General features: G+C 46.7%; 1 protein-coding gene across 2 annotated transcripts in view; it reads right to left on the reverse strand.

Moving 5' to 3' along the window:
- elapor1 (endosome-lysosome associated apoptosis and autophagy regulator 1) overlaps nucleotides 1–23869 on the reverse strand; it is a 171475-nt gene that overhangs the window by 129457 nt on the left and 18149 nt on the right. For both annotated transcript variants that reach the window (XM_038820162.1, XM_038820163.1), the window contains exon 2: nucleotides 2942–3062. In XM_038820162.1, coding sequence (XP_038676090.1) covers nucleotides 2942–3062 — 121 coding nt within the window. The remainder of the gene's footprint in view (nucleotides 1–2941; nucleotides 3063–23869) is intronic.

Raw genomic sequence — 23869 nt, forward strand, 5'->3', positions numbered from 1 at the left:
AATAAAGATTATTATTATAAATCAGGCCATCCGACAAGAACATTACACCAGGTGGTCCTTTTTTTGGGCCCCACGGGTGCTAACCTCCCTGGCTACCTCCTACCACCATTACATGTGAGAACACCACCCACCACGTATGCGGTACATACTCGTGCGACTCGGCCAATGTTGTCTACCTCATACGCTGCAGGAAAGGATGTCCCGAAGCGTGATACATTGGCGAGACCATGCAGACGCTGCGACAACGAATGAACGGACATCGTGCGACAATCACCAGGCAGGAATGTTTCCTTCCAGTCGGGGAGCACTTCAGCAGTCAAGAGCATTCAGCCTCTGATCTCCGGGTAAGCGTTCTCCAAGGCGGCCTTCAGGACGCGCGGCAATGCAGAATCGCTGAGCAGAAACCTATAGCCAAGTTCCGCACACATGAGTGCGGCCTCAACCGGGACATGGGATTCATGTCGCATTACATTCATCCCCCACCATCTGGCCTGGACTTGCAAAATCCTACCAACTGTCCTGGCTTGAGACAATTCACACCTCTTTAACCTGGGGTTACCCCTATGTCTGGATCTGTAAAGATTTAATTACTTGCAAATGCTCGCATTCTAAGCATTGTCTGGCATCTTTGAATTCATCTATATATATGTTTCTGGAACATACCTCTTCCTTCACCTGAGGAAGGAGCAGTGCTCCGAAAGCTAGTGTTTGAAACAAACCTGTTGGAACTTTAACCTGGTGTTGTAAGACTTCTTACTGTGCTCACCCCAGTCCAACGCCGGCATCTCCACATCATACCTCCTACCAGGCCGGCATGGGTAAGTGGGAGGGCCTCGTGTCCTCATCCCTCAGAGAGAGGACCTTTCCTGGATGGGGCCAGAGGAAAATTGCCAGGGAGGATTTGCTAAAACGTTGGGCTGAAGGTTGCTTCTGTTTGGGGGCCATAATGGATGTTGTAGCCACAGCACCTGTCCTGCAGTAGGTAAATGTCTGTATGGGTGGCGTTTAAATATGGCACTAGGACCTTTGACCCCATGAGGTATCACACTGACCACTGACTGTCAAGCCACCTCCACCGGACCTCCAGAACGGAACATCCCGCCCACAATATCTTTTTAGCTTTGCTTGGCAAAATTGCAACTTCTTATCAGTTATTGAAGAAGTTAATAAATAAACATACATCGTTATCACATTACTGAAGGTTTATCATCCATGCATTGCTCATGATGTCTTTAAATTATTGTGTTTAGGAATTTAGAGTACCTAATTCATTTTTTTCACAATTAAGGGGCAATTTAGCGTGGCAAATCCACCTACCCTGCACATCTTTAGGTTGCAGGGGTGAGACCCACACAGACACGGGGAGAATGCGCAAACTCCACACGGACAGTGACTCGGGGCCGGGATCGAACCCAGGTCCTCAGCGGGTGAGGCAGCAGTGCTAACCACTGCGCCATTGCCCCGCCCGTCTTTCAATGTTTTTACCTTTAATAACCTTTATTTGAGACAAGATGCATAAACTTCTGAAGGAGTTTAAAAATAGACCTTGCAGAAATACATTAGCAGTTTAATAAAGTTACAGAGTTGAAATTGAAACTTAAAATCTGATTCAATTGAGCAATTTTACTGCACTGAAATACTGGTTTCTTCGCATTTCCCTGGAAATGCAAATTTGTATCTTTGGATGTTAAAATGACAGAGCAGACTGCTGTTTTATTCCTGCGTCTTTTTAAAAATGTATATAGAAACATACTTGGAATTTAATAGGACCAGTTTTCAGACATACTAAATCGCACATGACTTATTGGGAAATAACGTACTAGAGGATTATATTCATCTGGTCTTTTTTTCATATTAAATAGATTACAGTTATACTTTGACATATGTTATAAGAGTTACCTTAAACTTGTATTCAAATTACCAAGGCCAGCATTTTCTGCCCTTCCCTAATTGCCCTTGAAATGAGTGGCATGCTGAGCCATTGTCAAGGGCATTTCAGAGTCAAGTACATGGCTGTGGATCTGGTCTCACATGTGAACAATCACATGTGAAGAGGTATGTGAACATACCTCTTCACTCACCCGAGGAAGGTGCAGTGCTCCGAAAGCTAGTGTTTGAAACAAACCTGTTGGACTTTTAAATCTGGTGTTATAAGAGTTCTTACTGTGCTCACCCCAGTCCAACGCTGACATCTCCACATCAATCAATCAATGACTGTTCCATGGTCACCATTATGGAGAGCAGCTTTCAGTTCCAGTTGCCAAGGTGTGAATTGAATCCATGTCCCCAGGGCTTTAGGCTGGGCCTATGGATTACTATTCCAATGACATGACTACTCCAGCACCTTCCTCCCTCAGTGAGGAGAGAATTATCACTTTAACACTTTTCAAATCCCGCCATTGCTGGACGACAGTAAAAAGGTAGAAGTTTCCTTTTCCTGAGTGATATCCTGCTTCAGCCCAAAGCCTGCGAAAAATCAATCTTTAACATGAGTAAATAAATGCACCACAAATCGGTTCTCAGGTGATCTGCTATTGGTTGAAATCCAGGTCATCACCATTTGATTACGAGTGTAAAGCTCCCTTTGCAGCCTTTAGATTGGTGACATTTGCTCTCGGTGAAGGCTACAACATCCATATGGAGATGAGCAAAAAGCAATGGTTGCATTATTTTCAGGCAGCATCTTGATAAGATGTTACAATCAGTTATATTTCTCGTATGTTAATAAATTAGCAATTTATCATAATCTATTCGCGTATTAGACTTATTAACGTGGAAGAGCAAAATGCAAGATTGCTCTGTCATGTTACTGGTATTCTTTTGTAAAACACAAAACCCTGGATGAGAAAAAATGTTATGGCAAATACTGCACATGCCCGAGGGTATTTTTCTTAAATATACAAATGCTCAAGTAAAAATTTGAATTTGACAAGTAGCTTACAGCACGCTGTTCCCTTGACTGGGTCTGGCAGTCCTGTGCAGGTCCCTGGAACATGAGGCACAGCTACTCTCCACCTGGAGCCAAGATTGTCACACTCTGTGTATTCATAGTAGTAATCTGACTGAAATACATGAGAAACATTCCACATTAAAGACACAGCACTAAACAAAATTATACAAGTAGAAGTGCTCAAAACACACTCCGATTTCAAACTGATCAACATTTAATCAATGCCTTTAAAGGTCTGCTCCAATTCTTCAGCGTTGTTCAAATCAAAAATGGTTAATATTAGATACAATTTAAGGTAACATAATCACATGCAAAATTATATGAAACTCATTAAGGACAGTAACTGAAGTAACTCAGAGGTTGCAAAAAGGAAACAATTGTCAATGTTACAAGTACAAAGCATACACTATGGTCCAATCACCATTGTCATAATGTACTGTAATATTAGCCATTAATTATTGCATCAACAGATTCTCTTTTGAATCACTATTAGGCTATATCATAAATTTGGACATTTTAAGCACATTCAGCTATTAAAATTAGAAGAATTATCCAATTTGTCAGGAAATTTTGAAAAAAATATAGAGACACGTTATCGACAAATGCTACTTGTTAAAAGGTGTTGCTGACCAGTTATGGAAATCAGTAGCTGATTTGCGGCAACTACAAAGGAGGAAAAGATTGGGTTAAAGGTTTGAGGCAAATATGGCACACCAACTGCTTCTAAGTCAGTGGCAATGCACATTAAAATGTAGTGGATTCAAATCCAGTCAAGGATTTGAGCATAAAATCTAGGATAACAGTTCCAGAGGGAATGCGGCATTGTGATAAGTACTGTCCTTTCACATCACAGCTCCTGTGGGCAAAACAGTGACCTTGCAGTAACTGGAGCAGCACGTACCCAACTATCACAATACCTAAATTAACTGGACATTCATCTTACTTGACATTTGGGATTCCGTGTTGCTCATATTAGTTGTCAGCCATGGCTCTGGGGCACAAGGTTCAAGTCCCACTACAGGATGTGGGCACAAATATCAAGGCTGGCGCTCCAGTGAGGGAGTTGTGCATTGATAAATGTGTCGTTTTTTTGGATAAGACATTAAACAAAGGTCCCGGATGGAGTGAATATAAAGATCCCATGGCAGTGTTTTGAAGAGAAGGAAAGTTATTCAAGGTGTCCGGGCCAATATTTATCACAGAATCACAGAATAATACAATGCAGAAGAGGCCCTTCAGCCCATCAAATCTGCACCGACGCATGAAAGACACCTGACCTGCCTACCTAATCCCATTTGACAGCACTTGGCCCATAGCCTTGAATGTCATGAATTGCCAAATGCACATCCAGGTACTTTTTAAAGGATGTAAGGCAACCCACCTCTACCACCTTCCCAGGCAGTGCGTTCCAGACCGTCACCACTCTCCGGGTAAAAAGGATTTTCCTCAAATCCTCGCTAAACGTCATGTCCCTCACCTTTAACTTGTGTCCCCTCGTAACTGACCCTTCAAATAAGGGGAACAGCTGCTCCCTATCCACACTGTCCATGCCCCTCATAATCTTGCACACCTCAATCAGGTTGTCCCTCAGTCTTCTCTGCTCCAGCGAAAACAACCCAAGCCTATCCAACCTCTCTTCATAACTTAAATGTTCCGTCCCAGCTAATATCCTGGTGAATCGCCTCTGCACACCTTTCAGTGCAATCACATCCTTCCGAAAATGCGGTGACCAGAATTGCACACAGTACTCCAGCTGTGGCCCCACCAAAGTTCTATGAGACTCCCAACATGGCTTCCCTGCTTTTGTAACCCATGCCTCGATTGATCCTTCAATCAACATCACAAAAACAGTTTCTCAGATCATTATCACATTGCTGTTTGTGGAAGTTGCCGTCTGCAAATTGATTGTTCTGTTTCCCACATTACTATACTTCCAAATATTTAATTGGCTGAGGGCAATGAGGGATGAGCAACAAATGCTGATCTTGTCAGCGGCACCCACATCCCATGTAAGAATAAAGAGAAAAGGGCAGCACGGTGGCCTAGTGGTTAGCACAACCGCCTCACGGCGCTGAGGTCCCAGGTTCGATCCCGGCTCTGGGTCACTGTCCGTGTGGAGTTTGCACATTCTCCCCGTGTCTGCGTGGGTTTCGCCCCCACAACCCAAAAATGTGCAGAGTAGGTGGATTGGCCACGCTAAATTGCCCCTTAATTGGAAAAAATAATTGGCTAATCTAAATTTATTTTTAAAAAAATAATAAAGAGAAAAAAAGCTCACTATGTATAAAATAGCTGTTGCATTTACCTGCATTAAGCTCACTTCAAAAGTAATTAATTAGTTGTGAGGTGCTTCAGAATATAGTAAAGCAGCAATACAAGTTCTTCCTTATTTATAAAGATATCTGTATGAATTTAAATATCACTGCCTTAATTCAATTAGAAAAATCTACTTATTTATATGTGCAATTCCCATTTTGAAGAATTAAGACACACTTCATCACCATACTACTGAGCTCTGCGCTGTAATTACAAGCTGTACACGTGTCATTGTTTTGCATATTGGCCAGCCAATTTAGCTGAGTCTTAATTTATTTGTTAACGATGGGCGCGAATTATTGGAAAAATTTCAAGGGTAATTTTGGGTGCGATTGACGGGTGTTTCTCGACAGCCAAGGTGACGAGATTGCGACCCGCACTTAACAGCTCTTAGTGCTGGAAATGAGCCCCCAATAGCTTCTCGCCATTACTGGATGTCTCGCCGTCTGAGTCACCAGACGCGCACCTCAGTGGCAGGCCACAAACAAGGGGCAGCTGCTTTTAAACCCTCCATCACCGCTGACTTCTTGTCAGCACACAGCGCGCAGACCTGCTCCTCGCTTTGGCAATGGCGACCTGGCCAGGCTTCTCCATGTCGTTGTTGAGAGATGGGGCATCCTGTTCCCCGGAGAGGCCAGCAGCAGGTCCACCAATATCCCTTGGGAAGCAGAGGTAGAGGCAGCCAACGTGGGCAGCATGACAAGGAGGACCACCATACAATGCAGGAAGAAGATCAAAGACCTCCACCAAGTTGCAAAGCTAAGTTACCACCTCTCTCCTGACATCAGTTCCGCCTGCCACCCTTCAAAGTCCCAACACCCCGCTCACAAACCACAGCAGGCGACCTTGCACTCTCCCCACATCCGATCTTTGTGCTTGTGCCTTAGCACCCACTGACACCAACCAGCACAACCCCTTAATATCCAGTTGCGGTGCCTACACACACCATCTGCTATAAACCACCCTGATCCATCAAGCGCATGGCTCACAAAGCCCTCTACTTGGCCCGCAGGAGTAGATAGCCCATAATAAGCAGGAAAGGGCTAAGATGGAATACCAGAGATCCGAGTCCTCACCCCCTATCAGGAACAGACCCTGGGAATTTCCAGGTTGTCCTAGGAGACAGCGGTCACCAACAGCGAGGGTGGCCTGCGCTGCAAATGTGAGGATCCATTGCCCCGCCACCCAGTTAACCTGTTTCAAATGAGTTGTTTGTGTCAGGCAAAATTCTCCTTTCCACTCACTGACCACATAGAATCAGAGAATCTTTACAGTGTATAAGGAGGCCATTTGGCCCATCGAGTTTGCACCAACCCTCTGAAAGAACACAAGATTAAGGCCCACTCCCCCGTGATATCCCCACAACCTAACCTGCACCATCCTGGATACTAAGGAGCAATTTTATCATGGCCAATCCACCTCACCAGCACATCTTTTGACTGTCGGAGGAAACCAGAGCACTCAGAAGAAACCCATACAGACATGGGAAGAAAGTGCAAGCTTCGCAAAGACAGTGAACTTGAACCCGGGACCCTGGCGTAGTGAGGCAGCAGTGCAAACCGTTATGCCATCATGCCTCCCACATATCCATTCTCTCACAGGATCTCGATCTGATGGGGCTGGGCCATCAGTTCCCCCCCCCCCCTCCCCCCCCGTCCTCCCACCACACAAGAGAACACCTCGGAGGAGAACAAGGAGACCACCATCGAGGTGTCACAGCTAACACCCCCACCTTCCACTAGTGCAGAGGCACATACCTCGATGGGCAATGTTAGTGGACTGGCATCTGAGGCACAATATGGTGGGCACGACACAGTTGCCGATGCACACCAGGTGGAGTTAGGAACATCCAAGGGAATCAGCAGTCGGAGGTCTGCTGGATTCCAGTACTTAGCTGAGTCAGAGAGAGATGGCAAGCTTCTGGATAAGGCTCTCCCAGAGTTGATGCAGCTCCTTGGACACAGTCGTGAAATTCAGGAGGGGATGTTAGCGAAATTACAGCAAGTGCATAACCGATTGGAGAAGTTCCAAAGGCTATGGGCACAGGAGATGATGTTGGCATTGCGTGGCACATCTGCCAACACTGCTAGGGTGGCGGTCACAGTGGAAAACCTTGAGTATGACCTCCGCACCTTGAGTGGTGGTGTTCAAGGCATTGTTCAGTCTGCGACAACCATGGCTGAGGGCCTTGGCATCATGTCCCAGTTGATGAGGCACATGTCCAAGATGCAGGTGGGTAATGCTGAGGTACTCCAGAGCATGGCCCAATCACAGAGGACCCTCACTGAGGGCATCGACACCATGATGAAGGCAATAGGGAGCCGCCAGAACTGACTGAGCCAGATGACTCAGAGGCTTCTGGAGCTCACTCCAGCTGCCTCTCCATCCCATGGAGACCCCCAAGATCCTACGGGCACAGTCGGAGAAGAGGAAGCAGTGGAGCTCAACCCGGCGCCTGCCACCAAGGAAACCAACAGCGGTCTCCAGTTCTTCCGAAACACTGGCGGATCTCAAGGGGAGAGGGCAGAACAGGGTGCCCCAGGGCCAGAACGTCGGCCAGGGCCCTCTGGCTCCAGACCCTTTAAAGGACGTCCGCCAAGGGCATCAAAAGCCACAGGGCACGAAAAGCAGCAGGCTGTCTCCAGCTCTAATGTGAATCCTGGGGACACATCTAGATCATGCAAAATCAAGAAGATTGAGGATCACTGAATGGGTGGAGGGGACACTGTCTGCAGCTAGGGGGAATGAAAATGTCAAATGTTCACAATTAAAACATGTTGCAATTAAAACATGTCACACCTGATAAATATGCAGTCCCTGTCATGTTAGTCATCACAGCGGGCCTGCCTGTACCCCCACTCCCTTTTGACCTCCGCAACCCCCCAACCCCGCCCTCTGGGCACAGTGGTCCAAGATCAAGTGCCCCCAATGCAGACTCGATGCAGGGAGTGAGCGCGCTGTCAGCAGTAAGACAGGATTCAGACTTCGGCATAAACTGAGAAGCACCAGAGCTTTCGTAGATTCCGGGCGGGGCTAGGAGCGCGGCCCCGTGCGTCACGGTGGCGCGGCCTTGACGACGGTCGTCAAGGCCGCATTTCAAGCGTCACAGCGGCTGACCCGGCCGATGACGTCAGCCGCGCATGCGCAGGTTGGACAACGCCAACCCGCGCATGCGCAGTTGCCGCCTTTCTCCTCAGCCGCCCGGCAAGACGTGGCGGCTTGATCTTGCCGGGTGGCGGAGGGGAAAGAGTGCGTCTGTTTTGGACGCTGGCCCGACGATCGGTGGGCACCGATCGCGGGCCTGTCCCCTCCCGTGCACAGTCGTGGTGCTCCCGTGCCAATCGGGCCTCTAGATGCCCCAAACGGGCATCTGGCGCCCGTTTCACGACGGCAGCGAGCAGGTGTGTTTGCTGCCGTGGTGAAACGGGCGTGAAGGGCCAGCCGCACGGCCCATCGGCCTCGGAGAATCGCCGCTCGTCGTAAAAAGCAGCGAGCGGCGATTCATGGCGTGGGTCGGGGTGGGGGGGGGGAGAATAGCGGGAGGGCATGAAAAATGTCGTGAGGCCCTCCCGCTATTCTCCCACCCGGCGTGGGGGGCGGAGAATCGCGCCCATACTGTTCCATATTGGTACCAAAACAAAGCTATATCAGCTTATTTTCACTAAAAAAAACAAGCACATACCCCTTAGGTTCCTCAACAGAAATGGAGGATAACCCTGAGAATGTGCATCAATGTGTGACTTGCCCCACATGTCAGTCTAGAAGCTGCAGATCAGCAGGCCGTCCCACACAAACCAATCTCACCGGAACCAAGTCCTGGCACTCACATATACCACTGGAGCTCAAGGTGCATTTGTACATTATAATAATAATAATCTTGATTGTCACAAGTATACTTACATTAACACTGCAATGAAGTTACTATGAAAAGCTCCCAGTCGCCACATTCCGGCGCCTGTTCGGGTACACGGAGGGAGAATTCAGAATATCCAAATTACCTAACGCGTCTTTCTGGACTTGTGGGAGGAAACCGGAGCACCTGGAAGAAGCCTACGCAGACACGGGGAGAACGTGCAGACTCCACACAGACAGTGACCCAAGCCACAACATTAGCGACAAAAGAATCAGCAATCTGCTAAAGCATTTCTTCAACAGAGTTAGCAGGTGTCCCATTTGAACAATATCACGCAACAGAACCCGCAGCATTTTCTTGCTTCAAATTGGATTACCTTCGGACTCATACATCCCCCTGAGCCCGCGTTCCAGGACACACATATTTTAGAAAAAAATGTCCTTCTTTCCGGATACAGAAAAAGAAGGAACCAGCATCAACAGCCTCCAAGCATCTGCAGCCACCAGCTGGAGCAGCAGCAACACAACGTGCACCTGTGAAGTGCTCTCACAACTAACAAGACCCATTCTTTATTAGCAGTAGCCTATAGCCTTCAGCTGTGAAGCTAGAGGTTATTAACATTCAAAGGGTTAAAGTGCCCATCAGCATATAACCAAGAACAGTGAAGTGTTTGGTAGGATAGACAGACAGCAGCTGTAGTTGCTCCTGTTATGGGTATCCACATTTTTTAAAGATGGCTTGAAGGCCTCACAGAGGAAACGTCCCTCACACTGCCCCTCCCTGCCACCCCGGCCCAGGGGTGCCTCCCGACCAAGCCCAAACCTCTGAAGGTTTCAAAAAGGAGTACTAAATGACATCTGTATGATATCTAGTTGGGGAACCAGTTAATTCCGTTATATTCGTCGTCGGTCTTGCTAATGAGATAGAAATTCATGCAGATTGGGGTTAATGATATGTTCGCCATATTTGCGCGAGATCCGGTACTCATCATTGGGTGCGGGCCGGTTCAATAACCTTTGCTGCTATTGAACTGGCGCGCCCAGATCCAAGGCAGGCGCAACACGGTGGTTAAATCACACCCATGATGTTTCACATTTAATAGATCTGCCAGTGTTTAAACAGTCAAATATGGACAACGGTCAAACTGTTCATGGAATCATAGAATTTACAGTGCAGAAGGAGGCCATTCGGCCCATCGAGTCTGCACCGATTCTTGGAAACAGCACCCTACTTAAGCCCACACCTACACCCTATCCCTCTAACCCCACCTACCCTTTTTTGGACACTAAGGGACAATTTAGCATGGCCAATCCACCTAACCTGCACATCTTTGGATCTTCAAAGTCTGCTGTTTGAAATATTTATCTTTGAACCCATCTTCACCCTCATCAGATTCTCGTGCATATGGAAGAGCAGCTGCTGCCAGCATTACAAATATATATTTGGCTGCGACAAACAAGAAATTTACTCAATATTTGTAATGATTTTTCAATGCTTTTCTGTAGACATTAATTGTAATAAACTGTGGGATAGATTTCCAGCTTCATCCTCTGGGTAGTAATCTGACAGTGTGGATTCCCAACCTTTATTAATCCTACCCGATGTTCAGTGACAGGGGAGCCCAGCACATCAGTCAAAATACAAGGCTGGAGCATTCGCAACCAGTTGCAAGAAACATTCTCGCCACACACGTGTCAGGCAATGACCTCCCAACAAGGGTGAATCTAATCATCTCCTTTTGACATTCAATGGCATTACCATTAATGAATCCCCCAATATCAACATCCTGGGTGTTACCATTGATCAGAAACTGAAATGGACAAGTCAAATAAATACTTGGCTCAACAGCAAGTTAGAGCTTCGGAATCCTGCGGTGAGTAACTCACACCTACTGACTCCCCAAAGCCTATTCACTATCTACAAGGCATATGTCAGGAGTGTAATGAAATACTCTTCACTTGCCTGGGTTAATGCGGCTTTGAAAATAGTCAAGAGGCTTGATACCATCCAAGACAAAGCAGACCATTTGATCAGCACTCCTTCCACTAACTCAAATATTCAGTCCTTCCATTCCACCATTGACTCACAGTAGCAGTAATGTGCACTATATGCACACAATATGTAGTGCCGCAATTGACCAGTGGTCCATTGACAGCACTTAAAGGGATAAGGGCAGTAGGCATCTGGGAACACCACCATCTGCAAGTTCCCCTCCAAGTCACACATCATCCTGACTTGGAAATATATTGCTCTCCTTTCACTTTGTTGGATCATAACCCTGGAACTCCTTTCATCAATAGCACTGTGTGTGTGTATGCTGTCAGGGGCAGCACGCTAGCATCGTGGATAGCACAATTGCTTCACAGCTCCAGCATCCCAGGTTCGATTCCCGGCTTGGGTCACTGTCTGTGCGGAGTCTGCACATTCTCCCCGTGTGTGCGTGGGTTTCCTCCGGGTGCTCCGGTTTCCTCCCACAGTCCAAAGATGTGCAGGTTAGGTGGAATGGCCATGCTAAATTGCCCTTAGTGTCCAAAATTGCCCTTAGTGTTGGGTGGGGTTACTGGGTTATGGGGATAGGGTGGGGTTGTGGGCTTGGGTAGAGTGCTCTTTCCAAGAGCCGGTGCAGACTCGATGGGCCGAATGGCCTCCTTCTGCACTGTAAATTTTATGTATGTGTGTACCTGCACCAGATGGATTGCAGAGATTCAAGAAGGTGACTCACCAGGGATGGGCAACCAACATTGGCCTTGCCCTCAGCATTCACATTTGATGAAAGAATTTTAAAAATCAACCCACTGATTTCAATGAAGTCAAAATCAGGTAAATTCTGGTAAATAGTGGACTATTGCTCAGCCTGGTTTCCACCTATGCAGTGAAGAAAAATCTTCCCTTTTCGTGCTTTCAGTCAGTATTTACTCATAAGGCAGATGCTGAACATAGGTGAATGTGACAGCAACACAGTGACATCTGCACTAAAATTACAGGCGCCTTTAGCTAAATGTGATATCTTCAAGTCTTATGGGTCTGAGTGTCCTTGAAACAGATTTATACCCTTTTGTGATTTACTCAAACCTGCACAATCAAATGTAACTGAGAGTTCAGGGCCTAGCTCATTTTAAACCTAACCTTTAACTAAGTTCAAAGCACATACCTCCAAGAAATATTCAGAATTTGAACATCAAAATCTGGCTTATATTAAGTATATTTGTTTTGAGGGTTTGAAAAGCGCTCGGAACAATCAGTTTTGTAGTTTGGATTTGGATTTTGTTAATTATCACGTGTACTGAGGTACAGTGAAAAGTATTTTTCAGCGAGCAGTTCAAACAGATTATTCTCTTTTTTTTATTTAAAAAAAAAATTTAGAGTACCCAATTATTTTTTCCAATTAAGGGGCAATTTAGAGTGGCCAATCTACCTATCCTGCACATCTTTGGGTTGTGGGGGTGAAACCCACGCAGACATGGGGAGAATGTGCAAACTCCACACGGAGAGTGACCCAGGGCCGGGATTCGAACAAACAGATTATTTAGTACATGAAAATAAAATTAAAATAAAACACATAATAGGTCAACACAAGGTACACAATGTAATACCGGCATCGGGTGAAGCATACAGGAGTGTAGTATCAATCAGGCCAGTCTATAAGAGGGTTCTTTAGGAGTCTGGTAACAGCGGGGAAAAAACAGTTTTTGAATCTGTTTGTGCTCAGAAGCTAAAACATGACAAATGCCTTCCAAAGACCGTTTTTACTATAAATTAGTGAATTCTTTTACTCTTACGCTACTAAATTCCGGGGAAAGAACCAGTAATGCAACACACAAGGTATAGCCACTGTGAAAAGTTTAGCACCAAGAATTGGGCCAGTCTTTCATCTTCTTTCATGCTCAGTACACCACAAACAAATGAACAACATTATTGTTGCTCGTTAGCCAGGAACAGCGATTAAAGTAATGTACTCTGGATGAATGATCTTATAAAATAAATTATTTGTCAAACATCCAACAAGAGGTGGTGGAATCATTGAACAAACACAGTTAATAATCAATTAAAACAGTATGAACTTATATATACGGTGCTAGGTTTATAATTTCCCCCATCTGAGGCAAAGTCCAATGGCGGGAACAAGGAGTGTTTCCTGGTGGGAAACCATGGCGGCACGGTAGCACAGTGGTTAGCAATGCTGCCTCACATTGGCAGGTACCTGTGTTCAATTCCGACCTTGGGTGACTGTCTAGGAGTTTGCACGTTCTCCCCGTGTCTGCGTGTGTTCCGCCGGGTGCTCTGGCTTCCTCCGACAGTCCAAAGATGGGCAGGTTAGATTGGCCATGCTAAATTTCCCCGAGTGTCCAACGGTTAGGTGGGTTATGGGGATAGGGCAGGGGAGTGGGTCTATGTAGGGCGCTCTCTCAGAAAGTAGGTGCAGACTTGATGTGCCAAATGGCCTCCTTCTGCACTGCAGGGATTCGAGGAACAGAAGAGCATCACATACATCATATCTCCTGGCCCCAACTTCATTAATTCGACACCATTGTATTTAGCGCCGCATTCCGTGTTGGGGTGGGCATGATGGCGCTTGCCCCACTATCATATCTGGGTGCCATATTTAAAAGATGCCCAACATCATTGACATACCATTGAAGGAAATAAATGGACTTCCTGAAGAAGATGGATCTCCAAGAACACTGTAGCTAGAAGTTGGACTTCCCCGATAACACTGAATCAGGAAGACCCACCTGTGGATGCTACCCCCATGCACTGCTGTGGTGTTCTGGGGTCCAGGGTCACTGGTTCTAAAGTTGTAAAACTTAAGAGTTTAACACATTTCTTCACAACAATGACAGAATTTCGATTTTTTCAAGCCTATTTTGTTAACATGTTGAGAATATTGTTTATAAAATTTCAGTCACAAAACGGCCCTTTGTACAAATTTCATTCTAAAAAATAGAAACATAAAAAATAAGTGCAGGAGTAGGCCATTCGGCCCTTCGAGCCTGGACAACCATTCAATATGATCATGGATGATCTTGCAAATTCAGTATCCCACTCCCGCTTTCTCTCCATAGTCCTTGATCCCTTCAGCCGTAAGGGCCACATCCAGCTCTTGCATATCTCCAATGAGCTGACCACAGAAGCTTTCTGTGGTAGAGAGTTCCACAAGTTGACAACTCAGAGAAGATGGGCGGGATTCGCCGATCCCGCGCCGGCTCTGAGAATTGCCGGGGAGGGGGGGTGACGCAAACCCTGCGAAGCTGCTCCGACGCCGGGCCGTCGGGGGGCTACCGATCGGCAGATGGGTTATTTCCGGGGGGGTCTATGTTCCTCCGTGCCGGGCCCCTGTAGGGCTCCGCCATGTAGCGTGGGGGCTGGTGTGGAGATGGCAACCCACGCCGGTCGTGGAGTGCATGCTTGGACCCGAGCCACCCATGCTGGGGCCCATATCAGCAACTGGAACTGCGTGAAGTGCTCCAGTGCCATGCTGGCCCCCTGTAGGTTGAAAGATCGCTGTTCCTAGTGACCAGATGACGCTGACGTAAAACGCTCCGGCATTTATGACGGCGTCAACACTTAGCCCCATTATCGGAGAATCCCGCTCGAGGTTCTTCCTCATCTCAGTCCTGCATGGCTTACCCTTTATTCTTAGGCTGTGACTCCTGGTTCTGGATGTCCCCATCATCAGGAACATTCTTCCCGCATCTAGCATTTCCAGTCCCATCAAGATTTTATACCTTTCTATGAGATCCCCTTACATTCATCTAAATTCCAGTGAGTACAAGCCCAGTCAATCCAGTCTTTCTTCATATATCAATCCTGCCATCCCGGGAATTAATATGGTGAACCTTTGCTGGACACCCTCAATAGCAAGAATGTGCTTCCTCAAACTAGGAGACCAAAACTGCACATAATACTCAAGGTGTGGTCTCACCAAGGCCCTGCATAAATAATTGCAGTAAGACATCCCTTCTGCTATGCTCAGATCCTCTCGCTATGAAGGCCAGCATGCCATTTGCCATCAAAATCAAATAACATTTTATCTTACTGATCATGAATGGGAGTGGTGAAAAAGACATTTCACATTATAGGTCGATGATCATTATGGGGCGCGATCTGTGCCTGAAAATCAGCTCGCCGCGGCGCAGCATCGCCAATGAAAGCCTGGAGACCCCACTCCCAGGATCTATCCGGCTCGCAATGCCTCCAATGCAAGATCCAATGCAATCTCACGAGGTGTTGTGGTGTATATTTAGGCAAATCTGCATATTAGAGCAAGACATTTAGCCTTACTCTAATGTGCAGATTCCCGAGGTACCTGAGGCTTCGGGATTTATCCCCTTTGCCTCAGAAACCTCAGGCGAGCGCCGTTCAGCACTGGCCCCCACCAACAGGGACCAGACCAAATGGCATTCGTGGGGGTTTCCCAGGGAATCGGAGGCCTCCAGCTTCATGCCCTTTGGCAGGGTGGTGCCCTAGCACTGCTGGTGCCACCTGGATACCCTGGACAGAGCCATCCTGGCAACTGCCAAGGGGCACAGATGGCATTGCCAACTGGCATGGGCAATGACCCTCTCAGTACGTTTGGGTTGGGCCCTATACTCTCAGTCCAACAGTCTGTCAGAATGGGCAGTACATTCAGCTATGTTTCTTCTAGAGAAATGTGCGCAGGATCACACAGACTACTATGCTGCACTCCCCAGCCTACGAAACTTGCGTCAACAGTTTGCCCACATCAGCAAAGCGACTATTCTCCAGATGCACCAGGAATTCAATTACTACACCAAGGTGCTTTTGCCAATGTGAGTGTTACCCTCATGGAATGTTGATTAAGAGCGAAAATGGACTATGATCACAATGCCCAAGTACTCAGCTGTCTAACATCTGATCAAATGGTCAGGACTCAGACCGCAAGTTGGCAGTGGTACACAGCCATGCCCACAGCTGAAGTGCTAAGTGGCATACTTGGACAGTGCCCACGATGTATGAAACCGGCTTTACCTATTACAGGTATACAAGCCATCCACCTTAAACACAGGCTTCATACACCAGTGGAAATAGTGACTCCTCCAAAGGTCTATGCAGCAAGCCCTGCACCCACTGTGCACAGCAAAGGAATGCCCCAGATCATCCACACTGAGTACACCAGCCCGAGAACACATACAGCACAGCCAAGTGGCTCAATCACATGTCCAGGGTGCATGACCAAACCAAACTCAAGGTTCCAGGACTACGTAACAAACTAGTCAACAACTGGCCTTCATCTTTCTTCTTTCAAACACCAAAATCCGGGATGGGGAAATGGAGATGTGATAGGCTATGCACCAGCTGCAAAAGCTTCAACCATGTTTCATCCTATGTGGATAGTTACATATTGTTAACCTGTTCAATCTGCATGTTAAAAATGGCTTGTGCAAATGTAAGTTCACATACACTGTTACATCTCAGTTCCACTGGTTGTCTCAGCTTAAACGGGTAAGATGTAGACCAGGTGGACACATGATGACTAAGCTCCTTAAAGGGTCACAAGGCGGAAGCACAGGAATTTTCCCTGGAAACAGGCAGAGTGGAAGCATGTAAGAGCTTTTCAGAGTACTGAATAAACTGGTTTGTTTCAAGCCATTTCGGCAGTCATTGGGAATCTAGCACCTCTACATATATGATACACAAAAGGTTATAGGTGTCAATCCAGTACCACATTTGCATCATTACAAAATAGCTTCCGATTTACCATGACTGAAGAATGAGCACAATTGGTAATTCTGCATATTTTTGCTCCCAGTGCAGTCTCTCCTGCCATGCGATATGTCAGGATATAAGGCACATTACTCCTGTAACTTTCTTTCCATTAAAATTACTGCCAGAAAGTTGTAGGAGTGGTGCAACTAAGTGGCTCAAATTGAGATGTCAGAGCCAAGTTCTTTTCAAAGTCCAGACGGTGCTGGTGTAAAACATACAAGGGAAGGACACTCAGACTGGATTAGACATTTTACATTTTGTCCATTGAGCCATCCATCTTGAGCACTTCGTAAACTTCAACATGGTTATTTTAATGGTTTGTGTAAGTACATGCTTCCAGCCAGGCAATATAAATCAAATATTACTGGTTGCAAGTCGATTCTGGAGCTACGCTGCAGTCCCAAACCAACCTCACCACCTTATATTGGTCACTGTGTTTGACGTCCATTAGCAGGAAAGAGAAAAATCCCTTTTATCAAACCTGCAGCTCTTCAGCTACTCATTTTAGCCTGAGGGAATCATAAATCCAGTCCTACTCAACTGACATTTGCTATCTCTGGCAGAGAAATCTACATACCGGTAATCTTCCAAATGGTGAAGTTGAAAATGTACACATAAAGTTTTGACACAATAAGAATGTTTCTGATCTTTACATGGATATGTGAACTCATCCAGGTACAAATGTTACAACGTATAAGGGCATCTAAAATCCAGGAGCACATGTTTGCTTTCACAAAATAGTCAATTATCTGCATTGAATAACTCTTTGGAGTGCTCTTGCTAATTGTCATTCGCACTTCAGAAAATCTATTAATTCTGAGTATGGGAAAAAGAAAAGGACCAGCAGCTGTTTGATAGAAAAAAATACTCATTATTCTCTGCTGCAAGATTTACTGATAGGTTCATAAAAGCAACAATTGTAGTACTCAAATATATGGACATTATCTGAGAAATGCAGCATGCTAATTACTGCTTCAATTCAAGTTTCTGTATCAGCCAGTGAATGTTACGGTCAGAACCGGGCGGGGGTTAAGCAGGTCTTGGGACACTAATAATTTCATTCGAGTTCCATGACCTGCTTAACCCCAGGTTTTGACAGTTACCTTGATACAAATAGGCATGTCCAAGTATTTACCCCATTCAAGGTTATGTTGGTAAAAATCATTATTGCCTTTACTAAGGCACATAGATATTCAGAAAGTTCTGCTTTGCATCATGCTGGAACTGAAAATAAGTCAAAAGCGTACCTTAAAGCTTTTATTTAATTCAGTTTGTAGTCTCTCCTCTTAATAACATCAATGACATGAAGTTGTCACCTGACGCTACACTGCTGAAACCTTCATTAATTCTCCGATCGCTTGTAGGCAATATTATGAAATTATCCAAAGATGATGCATTAGACCTATTAAAAATAAATTATTCCTTTTGTAAACTGAACACCTTATAAGCAACCAGGGGCTGGAATCTCCGTCGCCCACAGCTGGTAGCGGAGTTCCCGATGCAGCGGAGAATCCAGCTTCGGGGGAACAATCCTTTCCGATGCTCTAGTCCTCCCTGGCAGTGACTTCGAAGTTGGCACCCTGCACCAGCGGGAGGATGCAAATAGGTCAAATGACCCATTTGCATCCTATTAACGGGCTGGGCACCGGATTCTCCACGACTCCATGATTCTCCGACCCTCTGGGCCAGGATTCTTGTGAGCGTGGATTAGTGCGGGTATTTCCCAGCATGGCCATGGCGGGCCAAGGGGGTGTCTCCAAGGTGGGTACCCCCAAAGTACATCGGTGGGCGTCCTCGTTCCCACAATGTAAGTCCTGCCCACCAGAATCCCCCACCAGAGTCCCCTGGGGGAACTGCATTCCGAGGGGGGGGGGGGAAGGTGAAGTGGAGACTGCCCTCCAACATCGCTATCGGACCGGCCACTCAAAATGGCAGCCTGATGGCGGGATTCACGACGGAATCCCTCGTAATCCCTGGCATGCATAAATTTGCATGGCAAGGGATAACAAATTGCCTCTGGGAGCCCTCTCCAAACGCGAGTGCAAATCAGAGGCAATCCATCTCCATCAGAACATAATCTCCCAAATGCAGAATCCAGCCCAGGTTTCACCTTATCTGTACATTGAATTCACATCATGCCCCATAGCACAGACATGACAGAGTTGGTGCAATCTAAATCTTTGGGCAGAATTTTAAAGAAAGCAAACAGCTCACAGCATGTGACAATGTTTGGGGAGTCACAGAGATGGTGCAGGGGAGCAGTGGATCAGGAACCCAATTCTTAGCAGAATGGCATTGACATTGGCTGTTATTAAACTCAGCCATGGCATTATTGTCTTGCTTTTGGGCATCATGATGATCTTCAAATGAAAGATTCTTCATTTGAAGGAACCCGGGCAGTGAGGATGCAGCAACCAGAAGAATGGATGCACAACATGAGAAGACCGTCCCGTCCCATCCCAGACCCCATCATCTCTGATGCTTCCCTGGATTTCAGGCTGTGAAATGCAATTTCTCTTCCAAGAATGCTTGCCTTGATGAAGTACTGCCTTTCTTTCTGACGGGATTCCCATGTGTCTCTTTTATCATGCCCATCTTCATTGCTTTTGATTTCCCTCTTGGTGTTTGACAAGGTGTTTACCAAAGCCCTCTTCCACAGCGACATGACTTTAATCAGTGACTGTCTCTGCATATTTTAAACACCTGTAAAGTAGTTTGGTTAGTTATTTCGAGGGGTGAGTTGGGGAATGGGGGCATTCCAGTTGCTTACGGCATTTGGTATGAAGCCTGTGTGTGTCATTGAGGAGCTTGTTGAATATATGGAGGAATATCGATAGCAACCTCATGGTGAATTACTTTGCAGAACGGTAGCCTACTTAGGTGTCTTCATTGTTGCAGGGAGCAGTGCAGTGGTGCAGAAGTTGCACTGGAGAGAATGGCTGAGCAAGCAATGCCACCGCTCGTGCAGGTGGTAAGCCTGTAATGGCACAAATTGATGGTGCACACCAATTAAGTCAATGGGAAAAACTGTGCTTGTTCCGGAGGATACATCTCCCTAACTAGCTAACTTTCATTCAGCCAATTCCTTATTCACTACCAAATTTGAGATAACTTATCTTAAATTAAAGTTTACTGGTCATATGTAAAGTGAAGACGTTGGAGGAAACATTAACGTTTAGAAATGCATTTGTAAGTTCCTACAATAAATGCAAGTTGCCAGGCGAAAGTTGATGGCCAAGAAGTGTGAAAAGAATGCCACTGTGGGGGTTGATATCCACAGCAATCCATAACAAGCACTGCAGCATGAACCCCCACACAGGTGAAAAAACACCTGCCCTCAAAGTTACAACCGCTTGCTCACCATGGAGTTAGGATGTGATTTCTCACCCATCCTAAATTCCTTGACTTCTCGCTTCCCATCGATCCCTGAGATTGCAAACTACTGTTTAAAAGCTGCCACTCATAGGGTGGAAGTATTTGGTCAAAGGGGCAATGTTTCACTGAGTTTGCTTGTGGAGGACTTCGGCTATCATTGCAGGTATTGAAAAAGAATATTTAGGAAGCCTTTCCCTACATTGTGCTCCAACACAATTATTGAGGCAGGAAAGAAGGGCGGCTCAATGGATTTCCATTAGGAATCCCACTTTACATGAATCGCATGCTGGAATAGGAGCAGCAGGGGGCTGAAAATTATTCAGACAACCCTGGAGTAGAGACACAGCACAGTCCAGCACTACTTACTCTGGGAACATTCGGAGACTTTCTCAGGAGATTGTGTTTCAAGAATGAAGCTTTGCAGGAGCTCTGTTATTGCAGTAGCCCCATTTTGCAAGCAAGATCCATAGCACACACTGTGCCACGAAAAGTGACCAACCCCTCAACCTTTATTTATGTCCTGAGTTCATTCCAGAGAGCGGCAGGTGGCCTGTACCAAATCAACTGACTTGTTGTGCACTTCTCTAAAGATAAGTAACCAATGCTTCTTTTGCCAGATCTTTTCAACACGGCAATATTCTAACATAGAAGACTGAAAAAGCCACCACAGGGCAGCATGGTGGCGCAGTGGTTAGCATTGCTGCCTCACGGCGCCGAGGTCCCAGGTTCGATCCCAGCTCTGGGTCACTGTCCGTGTGCAGTTTGCACATTTTCCCCATTTTTGCATGGGTTTCTCCCCCACAACCCAAAGATGTGCAGGGTAGGTGGATTGGCCACGCTAAATTGTCCTTTAATTGGAAAAAATGAATTGGCCAGTCTAAATTTAAAAAAAAGAAAAAGCCGTCACAATTTTCAGAATTCCTCAGATTACAGGACAGTTGGGGACATCCATGTACCTTTGCATGTCCCAAATGTAAAGCTTCAGTTTGTGCCCAGTGTCTCCCCAGGAATTGCATTGGCATGCTGTGTGCTCCACAATTGTGCAGATATTCCAGAGGATGCATCAGGAACATAATGGTGACACTCCTTGTCCTGAAGACAAGGCCCATGAACAACAGGAAGTAGATGCAGTGGCTACACCTGCTGGACAGCTGAGTGACAGAGTGATTGGGAAGACTTTCAAAATTACCATAATATTATTAGTTAGAAGTTCAGCCCATCGTATTTCTGCCTCCTCTCACGAACCTCTCAACATTTTGAATAAAAAAACATCCTCCTCACAGAGATCTAAAGTTCTTTTTAATGAAAATTGAACTCACAACCTTTTGACTCGGGAGGCAAAAGTGCTGCCAGTGAACCATAACTGAGACATGTGACGTTTAACAAGAGAAGCCTGCACATCTCTTTTCCCTTTGCGCTAATAGTGGGTCCCTCGCAGACCCAGACAATGGTGTTCGGAAAAACAATAGTAACTTTAAGGGAATTATATTTGTGTTGATAACTATTAGAAATAAGGTCTAGTTTTAAGTGGATTTAATTTAGCGTTTCTGAATCTAGAAGGGTAAAATCTGTAGGTAGACTCATGCTGGACAAAGGTGTTTGTATGTGTGGGGGTTGTTTACGTTCTAACTGTGATTCTATTGTGCTTAGAGAGGGCAACAGTGTGAAAAATAAATAGGCCAGCAGAGGTATGCAGACACTGCGAAGCAACATGAGGCCATTTTCCAGAGGGAACGGCTTTCCTTTGTTCTTAGTCTTAATTGGAAGCAAAATCAGTTGGAGACAGGACCTCGGGGATTGAACATATCTCAACTCTGTCAGAAGAAAGATAGGACAGGATGGGAGCTGCAAAGAGGCAGGCTTCAGAAAGTACAAGTTGCAGCCAAATAACCAGGCAATTTAAGATGAAGATGACTGGAGTTAAGTGAATAGAGGCCAAGGTATTGTTCAGAAGAATTCAAGGAAGAGTAAACAAAGAGACAATTGCAGTAACTAGATTTAAAGTGGGACAGAAGCCTTCAAAGGTAAATCAAACATTTGATGCCATTTTAATACAGTCTGGGAATCAAGAACTAAAGCAATTGTGAATAGTTTGCACAGTAGCCAAGACAAATTCATCCTAAAAGGGTTAGTATAAAATCACTGATAAAACTGGAGTGGATGCTTTGTTTAAAAGTGACATTTGGCGAATCTAGTCTGGAGTTTGGAATGCAAACCACTAAGGGAATGCATAATTTTAAAGCGTGTTTTTGGGAGTGGGGTTTTGGAAACTCTCACGTGACAATCATCTGAGGGATTCTGAGGAGACATGCAGAAACATTCACTTGGGGTTCAGAGTCGAGAGTATATTTGCCCACGGTCATCTTGTGTGATTAAAAGGAACTTTGTGTTCATGAGACCATTGTAGATTAAGATGTACTTTGTAATCCATATTAATCCTAAAACCTGTGTGCAATTGTTCAACTAAGGAGGGAGGGAGTGTAGGGGAGTAAAGGTGTATTGTATCAAAATCCAATGTTTTCATGTTTAAGATTTTTTTTTCTTGTTAAAATTAATTAGTGGTCCTGTGACTTTGCTCCTTCATTGATTAAATCAAAAAAATACAACATCCATTTTGTTTTTTGAGCCGATCTAGGATCTCCCCATCCAGTTATAATGGGCGGGATTCTCCGACCCGCCGCAATTGGGGCCCACCGATCCGCGGGCGGGCCTGTGCCATGGGGGCACTCTTATCCTACGCGCCGGCCGTGTGGTCCTCTGCCAGGTCGGAGAATCGCCGGGGGTCGGCGTGAATCCCGCCTCCGCAGGCCGCCAAATTCTCCGGCACCGGAGATTCGGCGGGGGTGAGAATCGCGCCGCGCTGATCGGCGGCCGCTCACGGCGGCCCCACCCGCAATTCTCCGACCCGCAATGGGCCGAAGTCCGGCTGGTTCTTTGCCCGTCCCGCCGGCGTAAATTAGACTAGGTCCGTTACCGGCGGGACCTGGCGACGAGGGCGGGCTCCGTGATCCTGGAGGGGGCGGGGAGGGCGCGGGGCGATCTGGCCCCGGGGGGTGCCCCCACGGTGGCCTCGCCCACGATCAGGGCCCACCGATCCGTGGGCGGGCCTGTGCCGTGGGGGCACTCTTATCCTACATGCGGCCGTATGGTCCTCCGCGATGGCGGACGCGTATGTGAACCCCGCCTGCGCATGCACGAGGTTGACGTCAGCAGCCGCTGACACTCTCGCGCATGTGCCGTATCGCGCCGGCCAGCGAAGTCCCTTCAGCCCCAGCTGGCGTGGCGCCAATGGCCTTTCACGCCAGCCGGCGGGGCGAAAACCACTCCGGCGCCGGCCTCGCCCCTGAAGGTGCGGAGGATTCCGCACATCTGGGGCGGGCCGACACCGAAGTGGTACATGCCACATGCGGAATCGCACCACGCCACTCTGATGCCGGGCCGCCGATTCTCCGGTGTGGGTTATGTATGATCCTACCCGGCGGGACCTTGGAGTTCTGGCTGCGGGGGCAGTCCTACTGGGTAGCGGGGGGATCCGACTCCGGGGAGGCCTCCATGGTGGCAAGGCTCGCAATCGGGGCCTACCGATCGGCAGGCGGGCTAATTCCAGGGGGGGGGGGCTATGTTCCTCCGTGCTGGGTCCTTGTAGG

This window comes from Scyliorhinus canicula, chromosome 15, assembly GCF_902713615.1.
Source record: "Scyliorhinus canicula chromosome 15, sScyCan1.1, whole genome shotgun sequence".
Classification (NCBI taxonomy): Eukaryota; Metazoa; Chordata; class Chondrichthyes; order Carcharhiniformes; family Scyliorhinidae; genus Scyliorhinus; species Scyliorhinus canicula.